Raw genomic sequence first — 20,072 nt, 5'->3', positions numbered from 1 at the left:
GTGTACTCCCTAGGAACCTAAGGAAATGAGTAATATGACCCCCACAAGAAGACAGGGCTACTCTCCCTGGAGTAAGAATGACTTCATTGATTTGTAACCCAGGCAGATTAAAATAGATCATGTATTGGTTTTATAACAGCTAGAAACTGGGAAGAATAGAGTTCACAAATTTTTCAGTATTGTTACCTCACAAAACAATCCTTCAGATATTCCAGTTCAAAAGATAAGAGTCTATTGCTTGTTTCATAAAGCTTATTTTGTTACATTACTCTGTTCTTCCTTAGCTAGCAACTTTGAGCCCCCATAGGCTATGCTAATTAGGCTCTTTGTTTTTTGAGACAGGGTCTCTCCCAGCCTGGAGTGCAGTGGCATGATCATGGCTCACTACAGCCTTGAACTCCTGGGCTCTAGGGATCCTCCTGCCTCAGCCTCCTAAGTACCTGGGATTGCTTGTGTGAGCTACTATATCCAGCCCAAGGCTTTTTGTATTACAGATTCCAGAAATACTCAGTGTAATTCCAAGGCTCTTTTAAGACTGTCAGTCTCTCAAGGATCCAAATCCAGGGCTCTGACTAAAATATACTTAGAATGACTCATTCTCTCACTCCCTTCAGTCTGTTGCTCAATGTTACCTAATTCAGTGCCATCTGACTCTCTATTTAAAACTGTACCCATGATCAAACCTCTTGACACTCCACATTCCTCTTTCTGTTTTTCTTTATCTCAATAGCACTTATATAATCTAATGTACTATATATTTCACTTCATTCTCTTGTTTATTATTTCTGTCCCTTCCATGACAAGAGGGATTTTTATCTGTATTGTTCTTTGTTGTATCTCTAACCCCTAGATCAGCACCTGGCATATAGTGCCTGCATGTAAGGCATGCTTAATACATATTTGACATTGAATAAAATTGAATTTGGACTCTAGGACGACTGCTTGGGTTCAAATCCTGGTTCAGCGACTTACTGGCCTTTGACCTTGGGCAAATTATATAACCTCTCTATGCCTGAGTTTTCTCATGTGTAAAATGAGGCTAGTAATAATTGTTCTTATTGTATAGGCTTTGTTGTGATGATAAACATGAATTGATATTATAAAGCACTTTGAAAAATTTCTGGCACATTGGAAACACCGTGTATTAATAACTGTTAACTTGTAGTGGTAGTAGGAGTTGCATTTAACTGTATCTGAATTAGTGCTGTGTTTTATAAATAAGGCATTCATTTAGATTTTATGATCTCTTCCTTGTGCTTAGGAGCCAATTTGTATGATAATGAGGATGACAGGAGTCTGAAATGTGAATTAGGCCTTTTAAGAATTCAAGGAAGTCCATATAATCAAGCACCTTATGAAAAATAGTTCAACGGACAGTGTAATTCAAGATAGCATTTATTTCTATGAGACCCCACCTTTACACTTTATAATTCTTATCACAATAATTTTTACTTGTTCAATGTATCTTCCTTTGTCTAGATTCTAAGCTTCTAAGCTAGATTGAAGTTCCATCGAAACAAAATACATTTGTCTGGTTCGCCACTAAAACTCATGTCATATTTAGCACATGGTAGGTGCTTGATTCATATTTGGTTAAAGAAATATGTATTCTTGGCTACTCGGGATACAAGGAGCCTATACTGAACAAGTTATGTTTTTATCCACCAGAAACAATAATTCATTACTTCCACATCTAAATATATTATCTCACCCCTCTTTTCTTTTATCCAGTTTTTGTTTACTCATCATGACTGCTCTTACCTCATGGCCTCTGTTGTTTGCTTTTCCATCTGTATCTTTTAACTTTTGCCCATCATTACTAGCTAATGACTTTTTCTGTGTATTAGCAAATTCTCAACAGAGAGACCCTACTTGTTTTCAATTAATGAGTATTATTGGTCTTGGACAAAGTACTCCTATCACTGATTTCTCTCAAGTATGGAAATTGACTGCCCATGGATCAGGTGGCCATTTTGACCTAATCAGCTATGGCTAGGGTGATCTGGTTCAGAATAAGTTTATCTGTATGTAAAGAACAACAAGGACTGATTCCCTCTTTAGAACTTCTGGGTATAAGAAAGAATGGGGAAAGCTGGCTTTCTGAGGCTGGGGCTGTCCAGCATGCCTCAAACTACAATCATTAATATTTACTACGTTAAAGGGATACAGTGTAGGGTGTAAATATAAGACCCTATCCTTGCTCTCATATAGCTCACAAACTAGAGGAGCAGGCAAGCAGATTGAATACAGAGAAATGGTATTGCTGGAGTTGAACACCTTGTGCCATGGGAACATGCAGGGACAAACACTCAGTCTGGACTGGGATTGTGAAATAACCTCCATCTTCACTGAGGCTGCTCTGTTCGGAGGAAATGCTAAAGAGAAGAAGTTCTGTGTCACGTTTATGCCCTTCGGTATCCTTTTTTAAAAAATGTATCTTGTTAAAAAGTTTCTAAATTGAAACCAAGAAATGACATTGAGCATATACTCCTTTACCTAAAGGACATCAAGTTTAGGAAGATTACTGTTCTTTGACTTTCAGGTGTTTTCTTCAGTGAGTATGTTTGATAAGAACCCAGTTACACTACCTGTCATCTGAGAGATGTGGCTTTGAAACTGGGCTGACATTTAGGGAACAGCCTGCCCTCCTTCAGAGTTCTACTACTTCTTCACTTCACAGCAGTCCTAACTACTATTTATTTAAGCTCCCTCTGTCATTCCTGGTAATATTGATTACATGGCATAGAGGATTTCTTGCAATCCTTCATTCTAATGAAAACTTCAATGAGGATATACATGGATGAGAGAAGCCCTCTGGAACACTATGTTTATCCATGACTATTGATTTGTACCATTTGCTCCTAACTTTCATCTTCTGCCACTGTCTTGCTTATTCTTCTTTTCCAGTCAATTCTCCTGTAAAGTCTCTTCCAGAAAATAGCCTGAAGGTTTCTCATTGGGCCTGAAGGCAATATATATATACCACCCTGCATATTAGCACATACTGAGTGAAAGTATAACCCTACTCCAGACGGCCATCCAGTGCTGAAAGTTTTGATGCTATTCTTTGTATTTTGATTCAGACTCAAGATGAGCCTGATAATTTGTATGCATTTGAGGAAATTCTTAATGACCGAAATATCTCTACTGGTGGTGTTCATCATTTAATACTTGCTGCCTGGCACATAGTGCTTTGTACTTTTTGTTCAATCAGTGAAAGCAGTTTTAGTGGATCAGTTCAGGAGGAGTCTTTGTATTAACTTTGTTTAGTATGGAGTTTGGAACTGAAGAAGCATTTAATAATTATCATTTTTAAGTGCAGAATGTGGTATGTCAGCCCTTTCTGGAATGCTGTTTAGACACTGAAATGCAGCGAAGAGACTGCATCGGAAACCTCTGAAAGAGTCTGTATTCTTGGCCAGTAGATGGCAATCTTTTACTATAGTTTAGAGAAAGCAACTAGCAAAAGGTAAAGAAGCACTGTATAATGTTGAAGTGACCATCTACCTAATTTTTACCCTCCTCATCCCTACATAACCTTCTCTCACTTCCATTTTATCTCAGGCAACTGTCTTTTCCATCCATTCACCTCTCTTTAGGTGCCTAGAGATACCTTGCTGCCATTCTCTCTAGTTTCTCATAGAAAATATCTTTTGTACTTACTAATAGTCAGTCTATAGAAATAGGAGCAGCCATGGAATTTTCAGGGCCCTCTGTAAAATGAAAATGCAGAACTTGTTCAAAAAGCGTTCAGAATTTTAGAACAATACAGAGGAGCATTAAACAGAGCACAGGGCCCTTTGAGCCTGCAGAAGACACACACCCATGGAACCAGCCATACTTTATAATGTAAACATTTCCTTCTTCCCATCCTACCTTCCATTATTGTAATGCCCTGTCCCCTGTGGCCCACACCCAAAGGGCTGCTTAAGAAAGGAAGGAATCACCAAATGTTATTCAGAAATCATAGAATCTTAGCACTGAAATAAAATTTAGAGATCTAGTTCAGTCCTCTCATTTTGAAGATGATTGAACTACATTCCAAAGAGATGAAGAGACTCTCCCAAAGTCCCCAGCTAGTTATGTCACAGGCTGGACTGGAACTAAGTGTTCTCATCTACCAGGCCAAGGCTCACTCTCTCTCATGCAGACTCCAGGAGAGGTATTTTAAGAAAAGAGTTTTCCCATCTACTCAGGATATACTTTGCCCGCATTTTCTCTACAGGAGAAGGGTACATGTTTGTGTTACATTTGAATACCAGCTATATGCTAGGTATTACACTAGGTGTCTCACATATAATACCTCAATTAGCAACAATCTCAGACAATCATTACATTTTCCCCATGTTTCAAGTGAGAAAAATTGAGAATCAGAACTTGAATTTTAGTCAGCAAATGGGAAGACAAGAATTTGGGCAAGTCAGTGATTCTAAAACCCATTCTCTTTCACCACATCATTCCTGAATTTTAGGGAGGCTGAGTCAGCCTGTGTTTCCTGAACATTGGTTTTGTTTTTGGTCAGCTCAGGGTGATCTTGGGGTCTCTTTCCAGGCTGTCTATGTTCCTCAGATTTATCAGGTTTGCTACTGCCTTGGTGTCTTTGCTCCAGGGTGTTTCCTCTGCTTGAAACCCTCTTCCCCCAGATATTTCATGAAAAACAGGACCACGTGTCAGATAGGTAATGGGGGTTCTGATCGTGTAGGGTCTTACAGGGCATTGTAAGAACATTGGCTTTTTCCTCTGTGTGAAATGGGAGCCATTGCAGCAGTTTGAGCAGAGAAGTGACGTGATCAGATTTAGATTTTTAAAGGATCCTTCTGGCTGCTGTGTTGAAAAAGAGACTAAAGGGGGTGGAGTAGGGAAGGTAGAAGTTTGGAGGCTTTTTAGGGAGTTACGACAGTAATCCAGGAGAAAGATAATGGTGGCTCATACTAAGGTGATAGCAGTGGAAGTGATGGGAAGTGGTTGGATTCTGGAGTTATATGTGTATGTAATTTTATATTTTTACCTTTTTGTTATGGAAAATCTCAAAAACATTCAAAAGCACAGAGATGAGTATAATGGATTCCCATGTTCCTATTCAGTGAACCTATCATGTTATTATGTGTCAGGCACTTTGCAACAACTGCAAGAATTGGCAACTTGTACCAATCTTCCTCCCCAACCCTAGACTGGGGAGAAAGCAATTTGAAGCAGTTCCCAGATACCATATTTCATGTGTAAATATTTCAGCTTCTACCACTCCAGCTGCTTCTACTGCCCCAACATTCTGGTATCCACCTTATAGTTTCTGCTTGTTCATGGTTTCATGTACTCGTTACTTCTACTTATTGTCTGCCCTATATGTCCTCTGTAAACCTTTTTCCTTCCTATCAACTACTAACTGTGTACTTCTCAAATTCACACTTGCTGAAAAGAGGTTCTTGTAGGTTCGGTCAGTTATTTTACCTTCTACACAGAGCTAATGATTTGGCCAAATTGTGATAGATTGGGTGCTGTTGGGTCAGGGACCCTCTTTTGGCCAAGCAGGGTTTTGTAATGACAAGGTTAGTTTTCTCAGAAAAGGGTTATTGAAATGGATGTTGCTTAACAAATAATAGGCTGCTCTCCAATACTAATAAATGGTGGAAATTTAATACTAGAAAGGATATAAATTGTGAAAAAAGTAAGCCTGCAATGAGACTAGAAATAGATGTGTCTAACCACTGAACATCATTATTTTACAGTCTGACCTGACTCATTTAGAGTGCTATTCTTGGGTGCAACTGAGGAATTAAGAACTTTTTTTCTTAATATATTTTTGTTTATTACAGGCTGAGTAATAGCATAGATCATAATGATCTAGACTGGAAGTCAAGACCTACATTTAATTCTTCTGTTCATCATAGACTTTGTACCATATTAGACAAGCTAAAAACCTTCCTTATGCTTTTGTCTCCCTTAAATGAGATTGATACCTGCCTTTTTGTGATTCAAGTATGAAAGATAGATAAGATTAGAGGGATAAAAGTACACTGAGCTTTTATGAAGAGAAGCATGTGAAAATTTAAATAACTACTATTTCCTATGTGAACATTTTTGTGAAATTATAAAATGAACATAGATTTAAGGTTTTTTTTGTATAAATTTAAGGAGGACAAATATAGTTTTGTTACATGGATATATTGCATAGTGGTAAAGTCTGGCCAGTAACCATCCACCCCCGAATAATGTACATTGTACCCATTAAGTAAATTCTCATCTCTCACCCCACCCCCAACCCCTGGCCGACCCTCCAAGTCTTCCAGGTCTCCAGTGTCTATTATTCTGCACTCTCTGTCCATATATATATACATTATTTAGCTTCCAGTTATAAGTGAGAACACGCAGTATTCAACTTTCAAAGATTTACCATACTCTCTAATCTATTCATTTTCATCAGGTACTCAAACTTTTCTTTCTACATTTTAATGTGTGTGTCATATGTGTATACCACTTAGAACAGTGTATGACATGTAGTTAGAACTATGTAAATGTTAAGCTGTTATCTGCATCAGTGTGAAAAAGAATTTGTCAGAAGTCCGTAGAGTTGCAGTTGCAAATGCTTAAAAATTTGACACCCCCTCCATTCCCTAACATATACCCTGCTTTGGAGCACATAAAAGAGTGTATCATGTGAAAATATGAGTAAAAGTACACTTTCTGAGCCCTGCAAAATTGGCCATGTATGTGTTTATGTGAAAAAAATACAGCAACAACAAAAAAGAAATGGAGAGGTTAAAAATGACATTGGTAACTGATAGGCCATTGTTCTCAAACACTTGTTAGTGGACAGGCTGCATCAGAATCAGTAGGAAATTTTCTAGAATTCTTAATTCTACTAGAGATTCTGATATAGTACAATAACAGTTGAGATTAAGAATGCAGAAATTGTTGAAGTTTCTCAGATGCTCCTGATTTTCAGCCAGGTCTTGTAATCACTTATGTGTAGAAAAATGTAATACAATATTTAATTTAACTTAGTACATCATTTATTTCCTATCATCCTAATCAAAGTGGTGTGTATTGGGAAAATCTACCCCCAGGAAAGAGGACTGGGAGGATATCTATCAAATTCAGAATGGCAATTATCTCTGGATTATGAGTTTATGGAACTATTTATTTTACATTTGTGTTTTTTATTTCTAAGTTTTCTGGTTGAGCATATATTATTTTTATAATAATAGATATTCACAACCAGTGCAAGAAATTTATTCGTAATCAGTGCAAGATTTTAGAGACTCATGCAGCCTATGGTTTTAGTTTATCAAATGTAAAGAAAAAAAACTTGGCAGGCTGAGGCAGGAGGATCTCTTGAGGCCAGGAGTTCAAGACCAGCCTAGGCAATATAGCAAGACCCAATTTCTAAAAAAATAAAAAATAAAAAAAAATTAGCTGGGCATGGTGGTATGTAACCATAGTCCTAGCTGCTCAGAAGGCTGAGGCAGGAAGATTTCCTGAGTCCAGGAATTTGAGGTTACAATGAGCTATGATTTCCTTACTACATTCCAGCCTGATTGACAGAGTAAGACCCTCTCTCTACCAAAACAATCTGTCAATGCATACTCACATACTTCTTCTTTTAAAAGGCGAGGCTACATATAAAGCAACATGAGAGCAGTATTTATTTTTGTTTTGAAAAATGTCACAAATTCTTTTAGTAAATCTTTATCTTCGAGAATATAAAACAAATTAAACACTAATTAGCTTTTACTTCTTTTGCTTTGGCAAGAATGGAAACATACCAATGTTTATAAAAGGACCAATCAGTCAGCAAGCCTTATACTTGATGGGGAGAGAGAAATAGTTCTGGTGCAATATAGATCTTCTGTCCAATTTGTATTTTTGGCTGTGCTCCAAGAATAATGCTCAAACCTTTTTAAAGATTCTTTTGGCTTCTACTCCTTCATATACATAAGTCTGAAAGGTGTTAACAAACAGAAGAATTTACCATTAGGATTTGCATCTAAATTAATTGTAAATTAAATGGAAAATTAAGAAAAAATTTTAAGACATTAAGAAAAAATATTAGTATCATAGTTTTAAATGAGTTTATACTATTTTTTCTTGTGGTTGATAGCAACATTTTATGCAGATATAGGATACAGCCATTTAAAAACACATGTTGGTTTGTAGTCATTTACATTTTCCATTAAAATAGGCATTGGTTATTTGACATATATTTAAGTTCTCTTTAGTAAATAGGCATCAGATAATAGCTATACAATATTTTTAAAATCAGAAGGATTTACGAGAAAAGTAGTCTGTTTACTGGAGATGTAGCTCAGCAGTGACAAAAGTTATTGTCATGTAGTCATTTTTGCCTTTGGGAAACAGCTATAAATTTTATAACTCACCTGGACTAGTTCATCGCCTATAATTTCTCGGACAGTATTCAGTTCTTTTCCATTGTCTGTCCGTTTGAATTTTCCAATAAGTTTATTTCCCTCAAGGGTCCAGGTACCCTACATATTAATTATAATAATAATGGCATTTATTAGGGTTTTACAATGTCAGGCACTGTTGTGACTTCTGTAGACACACGTTTTTATTTAATCTCTGTGGTGACCCTATGAAATTGATACTGTTATCTCTACAGAAGAGGAGACTGTAAAATGGCATAGTAATTCACCTAAAGTCACAGAGTCAGCGTTGAACCTAGGCCATTAGGCTACAGAGTATTACAGAGTACTGTAGAGTAATACAGGTAACCATTATACTTGTTTTCTTCAATAATTTCCATATGCTGAATTTCAAGGCAGATGAGAAGGCCTTCTTTTTGAATCTTTCATGTTACGTATCCAGAAACATAGTCTTGGTTAAAATTAGTTTCATGGAGAGGTTAACAACTCTGTGCTTGTTTTAATTTGTGTGATTGTAAAACTAATTAAAGAAAGGCATGACTAATAAAATGTTCAGTAGTTAAATTATCATTGCAAACATATGTAATTTAAATAGAAAAATTTTGAGGCTAAAAAAGTTTTAAAAAATTTGTTGAAAATGATGACTTTCTAAAATGTGTTCTCTTAAACATGAAAAGGTACACTCCCAATGACCTACAGCACATTAAAACTTTCCATTTGGTAACTCACTCATTTGTTCATTTACTCATATATTTTATTATTTCAACATATTAAATGGCTATTACAGTTAAGTTACATATTAACTCTAAAAGCTTCTATTGCTGTACTGTTTAAAAACACGGTTATAAATTTCTTTATGAATAGATCTATATTCATTCAAAGGATATTTTTCTAATTCTTATTGTTCAATTCAGATTCTTCACAGATGTGTATAAAGATAAAAGCATAATATTTAAATACCCTACCAATTTGGGCAGTACATAACATAGACAAACTTCATTGAATTCTTCAGTAAATGAAGGAGACCTGCATTAATTAAACCATCCAATGAAATAGAGCAGAGATCATTTTAGTACTGGGTAGAAAAATCAAGAATGCGTTACTCATAAAAAAATTCTTACAGAGAGTTCAGTTCCGTCTGCAAGGTTGTAATTAAAGGTGACACCAAGTTCAAAAACAACTTCAATGTTTCTAAAAGTGCTTGATTCTTTGACTGTGAATGTATTTCCTTCTTGTGTAATTGTCAGCTTCAAATTGTCATGAGCTGCAAGCTTCCTTTTCACTATATTAACACCTACAAAAGGTAAGGCAGTGGAGAAAATAAAGTCAAATGCCATAGAAGTGTTTATTTTTTCAAGTTATGTTTTGTTTGTTTGTTATTTTTGAGGGTGGGAAGAAAACTCAGTAGCATTGCCTTTGCACTAAGAGCATTCAGATTGCAAAAATTGAGGTTCAGTCAGATCAAGAAAACTGATTAAAATTGTTTCTCCAAAACTTGAGAAAAATTAAGTAGAGTACAGAATTATAGAATCTTTCAGCTCAGCAACTTTAATAAGATTAACAAACTATTCATTTCAGTGTTAAGTAAATCAAATTCTAGAAATATTAAATGAAGGATTAAAATGTATACTCATATGTTTATAAGGAGGCACATCTTTAATTCCACATATACAGTATTCTTTTTTCTTAAATGCCCCTTTGTTTTTCATAGTGGCTTTAAAATTTTGAACTTTATAATTGTCTTTTTTTTTTATGGCATTTCTGACTGACACAAAAATGAGCAATTTAGCAAATATTATAGCCAAAATCACTATAAGAATCTACAACTTTTATAAACTTAAACTTAAAAGTCCTAAACTGTAGGCTATAATTGATGCAATTTTTCTTTTAGGAGAATGACACAAATTTGTTTACCTATCTTGTGTAGTATACGGACTGCCAGAGTATTGGTATCAATTTATAAATCAGTTAAATTAAAGCCCCCTGGAGAAAATACATAGCGTCTCAAGATGATACCAAAGCTTTTTATAAGTTTGAAGAAATGAGAATTAAATCTAACTTATTCAGAGCTGTAAATTTAAAGAGACCTTTTCCCATTAATTTCTTATATGGTCTTGGCTTTTCCATCCCCTAGAATTGAAAGTTTTTTTTTTTTTTTTTTCCATGTGATCCTCAACTTTATTCTTGAAGGATCAGATGTTTTTATTTTATGTGACTTCAAAGAAGGGCACCTAATGACCACAACAGAATAATTAATAGATATTTAGCACCTAAATGTAGAGATGACTTATGTATTGCCATAGCTTTAAATACTTGTATGTCTATAAGTTGGGGGAAACCAAATACATGTTGTTCAATGACATTATTCTTAATTACAAATGCATCTACCTAGAATATTCAAACGCAATCTTATTTTTCCCTGAAGTTGCAGACATATATATCTTTTTAACAAGTAAAGTGAGAATTGAATGTTTTTAAATCTAGAAGTTATCATTACACACTGCCATTTTCTTACTGTAAACAACAAAACAGTTTTTTTCAGTTAAAGAGTGAAGGAAACATATCTGGATCTTTTTGGTGTGTTTCAGAGAACAGCACTCGAAAAACCTTTCCTCCATTACTGAGATAGTGCATTCTTACTAGTGTAAGAAGTGAGAATATGATTTCTCTACTCTGAACATATTCTGGATCCTTACTACCACATCAGGAGCTATCCCTAAGCTGAGAGATTTAGGAGTTAGAAAGAAAAATATTTGTAAGCAGGTAAGAAATGAGCCACAAAGAAATAAAGTCTTTACCCATTTTTTCCATGAACTTGTCATAGTTTTCACTTCTGTCTACCTTCCAATTGCCATCAAATGCCATGATGTCAGTTGAGTCAGCCTCCAGGCAATTAGAGATTCAGGTCTGTCCTTGGGTGAAAATTTATTCTATTTCTTATCTTAGAACCAAATTCATACTGTGATGTGTAAGTTTAAAGTTCAGGAGATCACCTAACTACTCCATGTCAAGCAATTTTAATTCTCTTTCTGTACATTCCTAAGATATTCTGGAATTCAACTGAATTAAAACATGAGAAGCATCCCTATTCTGTCTTAAACTACAATTTGTGGGCATACTTATTTCAAGAGTTAGAATCCATGTTGTCTCAAGATCGTTTTTCTAAGTTCAAAGGGCACACTATGTTGGAGCTCACATAATTTATAGCATATATCAAATAACATCTGGGAAATGAGACCATGACCTATCCCTTTTTCACAACAGCAATTATCTTGTAAAGTAAGACTTTATGATGAAATACAGGTGAAAAGTTACAGTTAATAAAATTTGGTTTCTAGTATGTCCTTTTGCATTGTGCTTACAGTGCCAGGAGTTTGGATAAATATCCTGGCACTTTGTACAGTGCATGACACACAATAAGTGCTCATTGATTTTTCTCTTGATCTTGAATGGTGATAGGCCACTGAGCAAAATTTCAAGAGGTACAAATGTGACTGGATAGTGTAAAAACTCCCAAAACAGAGATATAGACCAATGAAACAGAACAGAGGCAGTGGAGGCAGTGCCACACATCTACAACCATCTGATCTTTGACAAACCTTGCAAAAACAAGCAATGGGGAAAGAATTTCCTGTTTAATAAATGGTGTTGGTAAAACTGGCTAGCCGTGTGCAGAAAGCAGAGACTGGACCCCTTCCTGACACCTTACACTAAAATCAACACCAGATGAATTAAAGACTTAAACATAAGACCTAACACCATAAAAACCCTAGAAGAAAACCTACATAAAACCATTCAGGACATAGGCATAGGCAAGAACTTCATGACTAAAACACCAGAAGCATTGGCAACAAAAGCCAAAATAGACAAATGGAATCTAATTAAACTCCAAAGCTTCTGCACAGCAAAAGAAATAACCATTAGAGTGAACTGGCAACCAACAGAATGGGAAAAAATTTTTGCAATCTACCCATCTGACAAAGGACTTATATCTAAAATCTACAAAGAACTAAAACAGATTTACAAGAAACAAACAAACAAATCCATTCAAAAGTGGGCAAAGGATATAAACAGACAGTTTTCCAAAGAAGACATATATGAGGTCAACAAACATATGAAAAATGCTCATCATCACTGGTCATCAGGGAAATGCAAATCAAAACTACATTGAGATACCACCTCATGCCAGTTAGAATGGCGATCATTAAAAAAAATCTGGAGACAACAGATGCTGGAGAGGATGTGGAGAAATAGTAACACTTACACTGTTGATAGGGTGTAAATTAGTTCAACCATTGTGGAAGACAGTGTGGCAATACCTCAAGGATCTAGAAATAGAAATTCCATTTGACCCAGCAATTCCATTACTGGGTATATAGCCAAAGGATTATAAATCATTCTATTATAAGGACACATGCATACATGTGTTAATTGCAGCACTGTTTACAATAGCAAAGACTTGGAACCAACCCAAATGCCCATCGATGATAGACTGGAAAGGGAAAATGTGGCACATATACACCGTGGAATACTAAACAGCCATAAAAAACGATGAGTTCATGTCCTTTGTAGTGACACGGATGAACCTGGAAACCATCATTCTCAGCAAACTGACACCAGAACACAAAATCAAACACCGCATGTTTTCACTCATAGCTGGGTGTTGAACAATGAGAACACATGGACACAGGGAGAAGAACATCACACACTGGGGTCTGTGTGGGGAACTAGGGGAGGGACAGTGGGGGTAGGGTTTGGGGAGGGATAACATGGGGAGATAGATCCACCTATATCTGGATAACATGCCAGATATAGGTGATGGGGATGGAGGCAGCAAACCACATTGCCATGTATTTACCTATGAAACAATCCTGCATGTTCTTCACATGTACCTCAGAACCTAAAATGCAATTATATATATATATATATATATATATATATACTCATATAAAAGAAAGAATGAGCTTTAAACATCTGCCATGTGCAGAGAGAACAAGAGCCAGTTTTAACTATGCCATTAATTAAAACCACTCCTTCGTTTTACTCTCACTGCCTCTCATTCCCCAACCCAGTAGAGTCAGAAGCCACAGCTCAACATGTATATGGGGTCAGAGTATAGAGGGTAGCTAGAAAGGTACAAAGAAAAGGTCACCATGTCTCTCCTTTCCCTACTTCTGGCTGCCAACCTGGAACAGGCCAAGCTGGGAGAGGAAACTTGGTGTGAAGTAAGAGTTTTGATTACTAGTCTTAAGATGTTTATTACTAAAACAAGTCTATTATTGTGACTGAATGTGACCAGATAACATCTTATTAACTAAGGGTCAGGAAAGAAGCTCTAGGGCTTGCCCAAGATATTACTTAGGGTCAGGGGAAGATATATCTAACAGATTTGAATAGAACATTGGGAAATAGAATCCTGGTTTTTAAATTTTGATATTATTTCATATTTTGATTTTTAATTTGACCCAGCAATCCCATTACTGGGTATATACCCAAATGATTATAAATCGTTCTTTTATAAAGACACATGAACATATATGTTCATTGCAGCTCTGTTTATGATAACAAAGACTTGGAACCAACCCAAATGCCCATCGATGATAGACTGGACAAAAAAAATATGGCACATATATACCATGGAATACTATGCAGCCACAAAAAAAAAAACGAAGAGTTCTTGTCCTTTGTAGAGACATGGATGAATCTAGAAACCATCATTCTCAGCAAACTGACACAAGAACAGAAAACCAAAGACGGCATGTTTTCAATCATAGGCGGGTGATGAACAATGAGAACACTTGGGCAGAGGGAAGGGAACAACACTCACAGGGCTAGGTGGGGGACTGGAGGGGAGGGGTAAGGGAGGGACAGTGGGGGGGTTGGGGAGGATGGGTAGGGATAACACTGGGAGAAATACCTGATGTAGGCGCCCCAGGGGTGAGGGGGGCAGATGGAGACAGCAAACCACCATGGCATGTATGTACCTAAGCAACAATCTTGCAGGATGCAGGATATGCACATGTACCCCAGAGCCCAGATACAATTTTTAAAAAAAATCTTTTAAACATTTTTGATATTGTTTGATTTTTAAATTTTGTGTTGCCCACTTTTTACTTTATTAGGTAAGCACATTAAAAAGCAAACTATCTTCTCCTAGCCATATTATTTTATTAAAAATGAAAAAGAGTTGCCGAGTGCAGTGGCTCTTGCCTATATTCCCAGCTATTAGAGAGGCTGAGGCAGGAGAATCACTTGAGGCCAGGAGTTTGAAAACAGCAGTTTGAGACCAGCCTAAGCAACATAGTGAGAGCCTGGTTCTAAAAATTATAATAAAATAAATTAGCTAGGTGTAATGGAATGTGCCTGTAGTCCCAGCTACTTGGGAGGCTAAGGCAGGAGGATCTCTTGGCCTAGGAATTCAAGATTGTAATGAGTTGTGATCATTCCCGTGCACTCCAGCCAGGGCAACAGAGAGACCCCATCTCTAAAAAATAAACACATATTTTTTAATGTCAAAAATGGAAAGAAAAAAAAGGAAAGATAAAGAACACACATACACACTCTTGAATTGGGGACAAAGGTCATAATGGAAAGTTGTTTACATTCATAATTTAAGTTTTACTTTCAAAATTGGGTACATTTTGATTTTTTTCTCTTTTCGTCAGAGAATTAAAACCTTATCATTTGGGAACCATCAACCTAATGTACTTTCAACTTGGAGGGAAGTGAAAACTTTGTTTAAAGCTGAGGACTAAATAGTCTTTCAGGTAGTCAACTGCTTATGGTGATTTGTGAACTCAGAAGCCTATGGATAATGAATCCAGTCTTTCTTTCTAGGTCAGAAAAATACATATATCTGGTCACTGAAATAGAAATGTGATGCGGTGAAAAGAACGTGTTTTAGAAACCCAATGACTTGGGTTTCAGTACTGACTAAACACACATTACTTTGTAGGATCTTCGTCAGATTACTCAACCTCTCTGAGCTTCAGTTTTCTCATCAATAAAATGAAGACAATACTAATGCCTGATGTATATATTTTATGAACAAATTTCATAAAGCACCCACCTGAACAACTTATAGATATCTGGTACTCAATAAACCTTTGTTTCTCTCCTAATTCTCTGAGAAAGGAAATCCGGCAGCAATAACAATATTTTAGAAGCATCCTAGGTCTCAAACCACTATGATATTTTGTTAAGAAAATCCATGTTGTTCTGGTGTTTATGAGAAAGTTACCTAAAAGTTACTTAAGTATTTTATGACTTGCACTAGTGATCAACTTGGGATTGGGTGTGCCTTGGATTTGCCTGTTAAGCATAGTATTGCACTGTATCACCCTCTGGGATTACATCTTTCCATTATGTGATCTCATAGCAATTGAAATGAAAGTGCCTGACTCAAGAAGGAAGGTTGGCAGGAAGAATCTAAAATGTCTTCTTACCATTTTCACCATGACCTCACCCATGTCTCATGGCCACTTTAAGCTTCTCAGAAGGATCCAAATAGGATCAATTTAAAGCAAATAGCACTTGGGCTTATACAAGCCTGCTAACAAAATAAGCATGTTAAGCTTTCAATCTTAAATTTGTCAGTAGTGACCTAATTTAACATTAGGTAGGAAATCCTATTATCTCTGTAGAGTAGCATCATTAGTTTTTTTTTCTTAATGTTCAGATTACATTTATAACATTACACTTTTCCTTCTTCAGCTCCTCAACTCTGTAGCTCCTCAGTTTTTATCACTTACCTGTAGTCTATCTAGAAAGGAATATACAGAACTTGGGCGCCAATTTCCCTACAGACCTTTCCTACTGATGATATGATTAAGCCAACAAGCTAAGGGCAGACACAGCCCTTTATGTGCCATTTTGATAATAGTAAAAGACTTGAGTCTTGCAGTTTGGGGATGTGAGTGGACTAAGTGTATGTGTGCATGTGGATGCCAATGCTATGGAGGTAGAGCTATAGTTATACCCTCTCTCTCTGGACTCTGCAGTCAACATCACCCATTGAGTAGTCTGGAAGAAGTGGAAATCAGCAGAAACTCCTGTGGATCCCTATTTCATTCCTCCAAAGGGAAGTATAAACCACAGTCATTAACATGGTTTACAAAGCCACAACTTAAGTCTCCCATCACTTTTTCCATTCCCTACCATGTACTCTAAGATCTAGATCTATTAAACTTTTTCCAGTCCCCAATCCCCTGCATGTCCATGCCTCTGTTGCTTCAGGTCTTAGCTTGGATACTGATTGCTCAAAGATTCTTGCCTCGAACTGCCAAGAGTGAGTCAGGCAACCCTCTTTCTCCCAGGTGTAATGACCTTCTAAAGGTCTCAGAGTAACTCATAAAAGAAAAAAACCAGCTGATCCATGATAACCAAAGGAATATTGTTATCGTCAAGTTCAATGAATCATTAGCAAGGGCAATAGGATGTTAAAATCTCATCTCAAAGGAATAATGTTCTAGAGATCACAAAAATCCTTTTACCTCATTGTATAATAGCAGGGAGTGTTTTTATGGAGTATTATTCTTTATATACCCTTATTTCGAAATAGCATTTTAAGGCATGTTATGATCATCTCAGAATTTATGTCTTCTGTTTTTTGATCTCAGGTTGTTTAGCTTTCCATATGTTAAAAAAAAAAAAAAAAAAGAGGTCTCTATCAGAGCCATATGACAGAAGATTTGAGGGACAGATAGAAGGAGTAACAGGAAAGTCTTAAGGTTACTGTCAAATCCTTAGCAGTGAATGGGGAATGAGAGAGAATTCTATAGTTTGCTGACAACGTTTATTTCATTCTGTTTTAATGAATAGTCTCTAAATTTTAGGAATATTGACCTATTTAATTATGTTTTAGAGTTTGTACCTGGGATGACTGGTTGGTTTTCTTTCAAAGAGATTATAAATGTACAACCGTGTGCAGGAGAATGTCTACCCTAGAGTAGTGAGTGTGGCTTGCTAATTCTCATTAATAACACAACAGCCTAAGAAAACCACCATTTTAGAAGATTCATGTGTCCATTGAATGATCTTGCATGAAGGATTTGTGACTCCTTGTTAGTAGCCTGGGTTTATCCCAAAAATGATGAGTCCCTTTCAAGCAATGTAGATCGGATGTTGTTCATCTCCTGTGCCCCTCATAGCACAGGTAGAAAACGATGGGTTTTCATTGTCACAGCTCCCTACTGACACATCCAAACCATTATGTTTCTGCCTTTTTCAAAATAAAATGTTGTTTCTGCAGACCACTCCCATTTGGGAGTCTACTTTCTCATGTTATCTACTATCCACTCCCTCTAGCATTATCATCTACCATCGATCACTGAAAATCTTGGCACTCGCTCACTGTCATCTGTGTCCTGTCATCATCCTGGGTGACCTCGAAGTCCATGTGGATAAGCCACTTGTCAGCCTGGCTTCACAGCTCCTTAACCCCCTCATATCTAATGACCTTTATTTCTTTTATGCTTTAGCCACTTATATCCAGGGCTGTGTTCTGTGATCTGTCATCATTATCACTGCTCCTTCTGTTGTATTTAACATGCCACTCTCTGATCTCAGCTCCTTTATCTTCCCCTGCACATTAGTTATTGGCTTGGAGAGAAATTTTGTCAGTTGTTGCCTCTATTTTCTCTCAAGTTAAAGCCCCCTTTTACCTTTGCCTTCAGCAGATGACTTGCATATTACTTCACGGAGGAAATAAATCATTAAACAATTCCCCCAATTTATGCCTTCTCATTACGAAGTTACCTGCTATTACTTTCTTTACTCTTATTAATTGTTACACTCCTGTATTAGGTTGTTTTTGCATTGCTATAAAGAAATACTTGAGACTGGGTAATTTATAAAGAAAAGAGGTTTAATTGGCTCATAATTATGTAGGCTATACAGGAAGCATGGTGGCATCTGCTTCTGTGGAGGCCTCAGGAAGCTTCCAATCATGGCAGAAGGTGAAGGGGGAGCAGGCAGGTCACATGGCAAAAGCAGAAGCAAGTGCTGCATTCCATTTTATTAACAAATTAAATTTTACTTCTTAATTTCACTGAATTATATCCTGTCTTCATGTTTGCGTAGCCACCATTTCTCACATAGATTACTACAATAATCTCCTCAATGTTTTTCCCTTCCTTTAGGCTCCCAGAATCCATTTCATCAAGAGAATCATCTTGATAAAATACAAATCTGACCATGTCATGTCCTTGCTTATTATCATTCAGTGATTCCACGCAGCTATTAGCATAAAATTTCAAGTTCCTCGATTCATCTATCTATATCCTTATACTTGTCTGGTATACAAGGAGCTGTAATCTCTTATATCTTCTATGTCTTTTCACATCTTCTGTTTTCTGTCTGGAAATCTCATTCCTCAGCCCATGCACTTCCTGACTGAACCTACTGAGCTTTTAACAATCAGTTCAGTCATCTTTTCAATAAGACTTTTTTGCCTACTTCCTTCTGGCCAGGACTTTCTTCACCTGTTTTTTTTCATATGTGTACTTTTCATATATACCTATGTACATGTGTATATATATGTTTACATGCTTATGTGTAGATATACACATACATTCTTTTGATTAGATTTGTATTTTGGAAAGCTTCATTTGTCACCAAATGTGGGTGAGATTTGAGGGACCCCTTGGAGGAGAAGGCTAATTAAATATCACTGTAACCTTACTGAGAGATGAGGACTGAAACTAAGATGGTATAACTGAGATTGGAGAAAAGAGAACCACAGAAATGTGTCAACACACTGGGTGGCTGTCAGAGATTTGATTAGCAAACAAGACAGTAGATGTCAGCTGTGTTAGATGGATGTGGTATCTCCCAAGAGCATCAGGGCACAGAATTCCTTTTTCAGTTAGCTTATATATACAGGATATCAACCTTTGAAATACAGATAAAGTCTCTTAATGGCATCTTGTCAATCAGAGATTAGAATTTGCTTCATGTAATTGTGTCTGTCCTTTTCAATAGGAATTTGCCTCTTAAATCATCTCCTTGTTAAATAATCACATTAATTTAAGTATGATTACTCTCTTTAGTAATTAAATTGACTTTTTAATATCTATGCTTAATCATTCATCCATCCTTTTCTACCCATAAGTCAAACAGGTACAATTTACTGAGTTTAATTGAAATATAAATTATTTTTTATCTTTATCTTTCACAAGGAGAAATTTTTTTCCTGTACCTGCATTGAAAACCTAGGCAGCCCTCTGATTTTTCTGGTCATTCAAGTAATAAATATTTTATCAGAGCCTCTGAGTTGTACAACTTCAGGGGCAAATGTAATAAAGATTACATTTGCATTGTAATCTTTATAAATGTAATCTCCTGGATCCCAACTTGAATAGGTTATAATGTGATGGTGCCCCTGTGATTTTGCAACATAGTCCTGTGGCTTAAGTTCACTTTTATATAAAAATAAGTCTTAATTCAGTATTTAGTATACAAAACATTAAAAATACTTTACTCTCCATTCAGAATTAAGAGTTCTCCTCCTCCCCAGCCCAATACCATCTCAAGACCCGGCTGTAGGCAGGCCAGCAGTCTTCAGGGAAGAATATGCCATAAACCTTCATGCTTAACCCCTCTAGGATTGGAGGGTAGAGAGCAGAGAGTTAGGGACCCTACAACCACCCAGGCTCTTATTCTAACTCTCCAAGTGTAGCAGTGCCTCACTTT

At 36.5% G+C, this 20,072-nt stretch overlaps 1 protein-coding gene and 1 long non-coding RNA gene across 2 annotated transcripts in view; one reads left to right on the top strand and one right to left on the bottom strand.

Annotated features, from left to right (window-relative positions):
* Positions 1-20,072, top strand: part of LOC135277796 (uncharacterized) — a 77,166-nt gene that overhangs the window by 29,557 nt on the left and 27,537 nt on the right. The gene's annotated exons all lie outside the window — the stretch shown is intronic.
* FABP2 (fatty acid binding protein 2) lies at positions 7,615-11,536 on the bottom strand. Its single transcript, XM_012472991.3, has 4 exons — positions 11,180-11,536; positions 9,503-9,675; positions 8,376-8,483; positions 7,615-7,938 (listed from the first exon to the last, which is right to left on the bottom strand). The coding sequence occupies exons 1-4, from the start codon at positions 11,244-11,246 to the stop codon at positions 7,888-7,890; spliced, it is 399 nt and encodes a 132-aa protein (XP_012328414.1). The 5' UTR covers positions 11,247-11,536; the 3' UTR covers positions 7,615-7,887.

The sequence above is a fragment of the Aotus nancymaae genome, unplaced genomic scaffold (genome assembly GCF_030222135.1).
Source record: "Aotus nancymaae isolate 86718 unplaced genomic scaffold, 86718_ANA_hifiasm-v0.15.2.pri h1tg000033l, whole genome shotgun sequence".
Classification (NCBI taxonomy): Eukaryota; Metazoa; Chordata; class Mammalia; order Primates; family Aotidae; genus Aotus; species Aotus nancymaae.
Note: the sequence above shows the minus strand (reverse complement) of the source record. Positions and strands in the feature narration are given on the sequence as shown.